Source organism: Condylura cristata, unplaced genomic scaffold, assembly GCF_000260355.1.
Source record: "Condylura cristata isolate star-nosed mole 26May11 unplaced genomic scaffold, ConCri1.0 scaffold00022, whole genome shotgun sequence".
NCBI classification, from domain to species: domain Eukaryota; kingdom Metazoa; phylum Chordata; class Mammalia; order Eulipotyphla; family Talpidae; genus Condylura; species Condylura cristata.
In genome coordinates, this window is record NW_004567123.1 from 20087955 (window position 1) to 20090729 (window position 2775).

The 2775-nt window shown below is 46.7% G+C and overlaps 1 protein-coding gene across 1 annotated transcript in view; it reads left to right on the forward strand.

Annotated features, from left to right (window-relative positions):
- Window positions 1–916: 916 nt before the first annotated feature.
- COMMD7 (COMM domain containing 7) overlaps window positions 917–2775 on the forward strand; it is a 12323-nt gene continuing 10464 nt past the window's right edge. Inside the window, exons 1-2 of the mRNA XM_004686973.2 lie at window positions 917–1009; window positions 1105–1207. Coding sequence (XP_004687030.1) covers window positions 938–1009; window positions 1105–1207 — 175 coding nt within the window. The 5' untranslated portion in view covers window positions 917–937. The remainder of the gene's footprint in view (window positions 1010–1104; window positions 1208–2775) is intronic.

Sequence of the window (2775 nt, forward strand, 5' to 3'; positions counted from 1 at the left end):
GCTCCTGGCAGACCCTGTCGCCAAGCATCGTTTCACACCTGTGAGTTCTGTCGTAGGCACACAGACAGCACGCACAGGGTGCTGAGCAACCCTGAGCAGAGGAAGAGAAGCAAAGATTAACATGCTCAAAAGAACAAGAAGCTATTCTAGGATAGTGGCTAATGTACAGTATTTTGTTCTGTGTGTAACAAACTGGTGATTGTGAGGCAGAACACCGAGAGATAAAACAAGAAAATGAAAATCACTCCAATCTAGCCACACAGAAGGAACTGCTCTAAAAAGCAAGGTGGAGGAAAAGTTTACATAATGTTACCATTTGGGGGCAGAGAGGAAAGTTGTCTGTGTGGATTGGCTCCTATTTGAATAGTAATATGGATGTATGAACCAAAAAAGGAATCATTGCCAGTATAGTCTCAGTGATTCTTTTTTCCCTTTCAGGTGTGTCTGTCTTTGTATATTTGAACTGAGATAGATGTGTGAGCATGTCCACACAGTCACAATCTCAATATGTGTCTCCCAGATACCCCAATAAAATATGATTTTTTCAGACACTATTGTGGCCCAGACATGGGTTGGTGGGTACTGTGAGTATTTGTAACTTTAAAATAAGCAGGATGTTAAAGTCAGAGCCAGCCACTATGGCCTGAGTTCGATCCCCAGCCAAGAGCCTACCCATATGGCGCAGCAGACCTCTCCTGTCACCCCCACTGCTCCCCTCAGCTGTGTATTTCAGCGGATCCTCCTCTTCTGCTCCCCACTGTCTCTGGTGAATCTTCTCACCTTTGCACCTTTGTTTATACCCCAGTTCTGGATGCATAAATAAATAAAGTAATAACATAAAATAATCAGAAGCAGCATCAACACCCTGCCTGTTCCCATTCTCCCCTCTGCACAGCCCTGCTTGGATGGCTGGAGAGTAGAATGTTACTGATACTCCATGTTACTCTCTTCACAGCAGTTCTCAGTCCTCACAGAAGTGCTGTTCGGCTTCCTGATTGAGCCCAAAGAGGTAAAGTGTTTAGTAGTGAGGAGAGGTCCCGCATGTGGGTAGCTGGTGCCGAGACACTGAGGAAGTAAAGGCTACTCTGTGCTGTTCTGCTGCAGGTGGAGCGGTTTCTGGCTCAGCTCTCTGAATTTGCCACCAGCAATCAGATCAGTCTCGGCCCCCTCAGGAGCATCGTGAAAAGCCTCCTTCTGGTTCCAAATGGTGAGTAGCCTTTCTCAGCAGCTGAGGCCAGAGACATTACTTGAACATTCCTTCAGGCCACAGAGCCTGCAAGCCGCCGCTCTGGGCTCTGAGCCAGAGCGCTCAACAGTGAACCAGACATGGGCGGGCCTGGCAGTCTAGGGAGGGGGCCAGGTAGACAGCCAGCCAGGGCTGAGGTAGCAGCGCAAGTCTGCCTGCCGCCTCAGTGTCCCTGCTGGACGTGGCCTTCCACACTGTCATCCAGAAATGAAGAGGGAGCACTTAGAGACGTCCTAGCAATTGACTGAAATCTCTTGAGCCTAATAATTTTTTAGATGGGACTTCTATTTTGTGTGTGTGAGTGATAAAACTCAAATAACATACAATGTATCATTTTAACACTTTGGTACTTGTATTTTTTAAAAAAAGATGTATTATGCATGCAAGATCTGGGGTGCAAGCCAGAGGTGTGGGGGGGTGAGACGATTAATAAAACCTTTGATGTGTGTAGCAGAGTCGAGAACAGAACAGGCAGAATGACTGAAATACACTGCTGAGGGGAGCAGTGGCTGGGTCAGGAGAGGTCTGCGGCGCCCTGTGGGTCAGCTCCCTGGCCAGGGATCAAATCCGTGCCGCGGAGAGCTTCATAGTGCTGCCCTTTAACATGCTGCACCACCAGGGAGGGCCCTGGCACTTGTATGTGTTTTTCCTCTCATGTTTCTGGATTTTAATCCTCACTGCATGTTACAACAGTATTGGTCCACCATATGTTGAAAAGCAAAAAAGAAAGGTCCTTGGCCACAGAGGGTTTAAGAAGCAGAATTTGTTTGGAGCAATCTCGAAGAGTTTCTAGCTGAAAAGGAGATGATCAAAAAGGTTTGGGGGCTGGGATGTTCATGTGGCACTGTGTATGCTAGAGACATGTTAGCAGCACTCAGATTGCCTAGCAACTGGCGGTGGGTGACCGAGAGGTAGTCCCCTGGGAAACCTTCAGTGCCAGAGATTCAGTTAGTTGGACCTGAGGGTGAATCCTGATCTGTCACTCACCAAGTAGTGTGACTCTGGCTAGGGACCAGACAGCTTTCACCCTAGCAACACAGCCCCAGCCAACAGTTCCCCCGCCCTGCCGGTCAGAATCTTTTAAAAAATATCTTCTCTTTTCTTTCTTTTTTTTCAAATAGCCACACACATTAAAGGTTTTATTAATCCTCTCGTGGTAAATCTGCACTTTCACCATAGATCAGGGTAAAATCATTGCAGAATCTTTCTTCCTTTTTGCCAGCATCCACATTTGCCTTTACAGTCCCCCTGACTTTCTTTTTTTTTTTTAAAGATTTATTTATGTATGCAAGAACCGGGGGTACAAGCCAGAGGTGTGGGGGTGAGAGGATTCACCAGAGACAGATTGGGGGGCAGAACAGGTGGATCCACTGAAATGCACTGCTGAGGGGAGCAGGGGCTGAGACAGGAGAGATATGCTTCACTAAGTTGGTCAGTTCCTCAAGTTATAATGTTTGATGTTTGATTTGAGCTCTTTCTTGCTTTTTTTTTTTTTAAAGATTTATTTATTTGTACATACAGAACCGGGG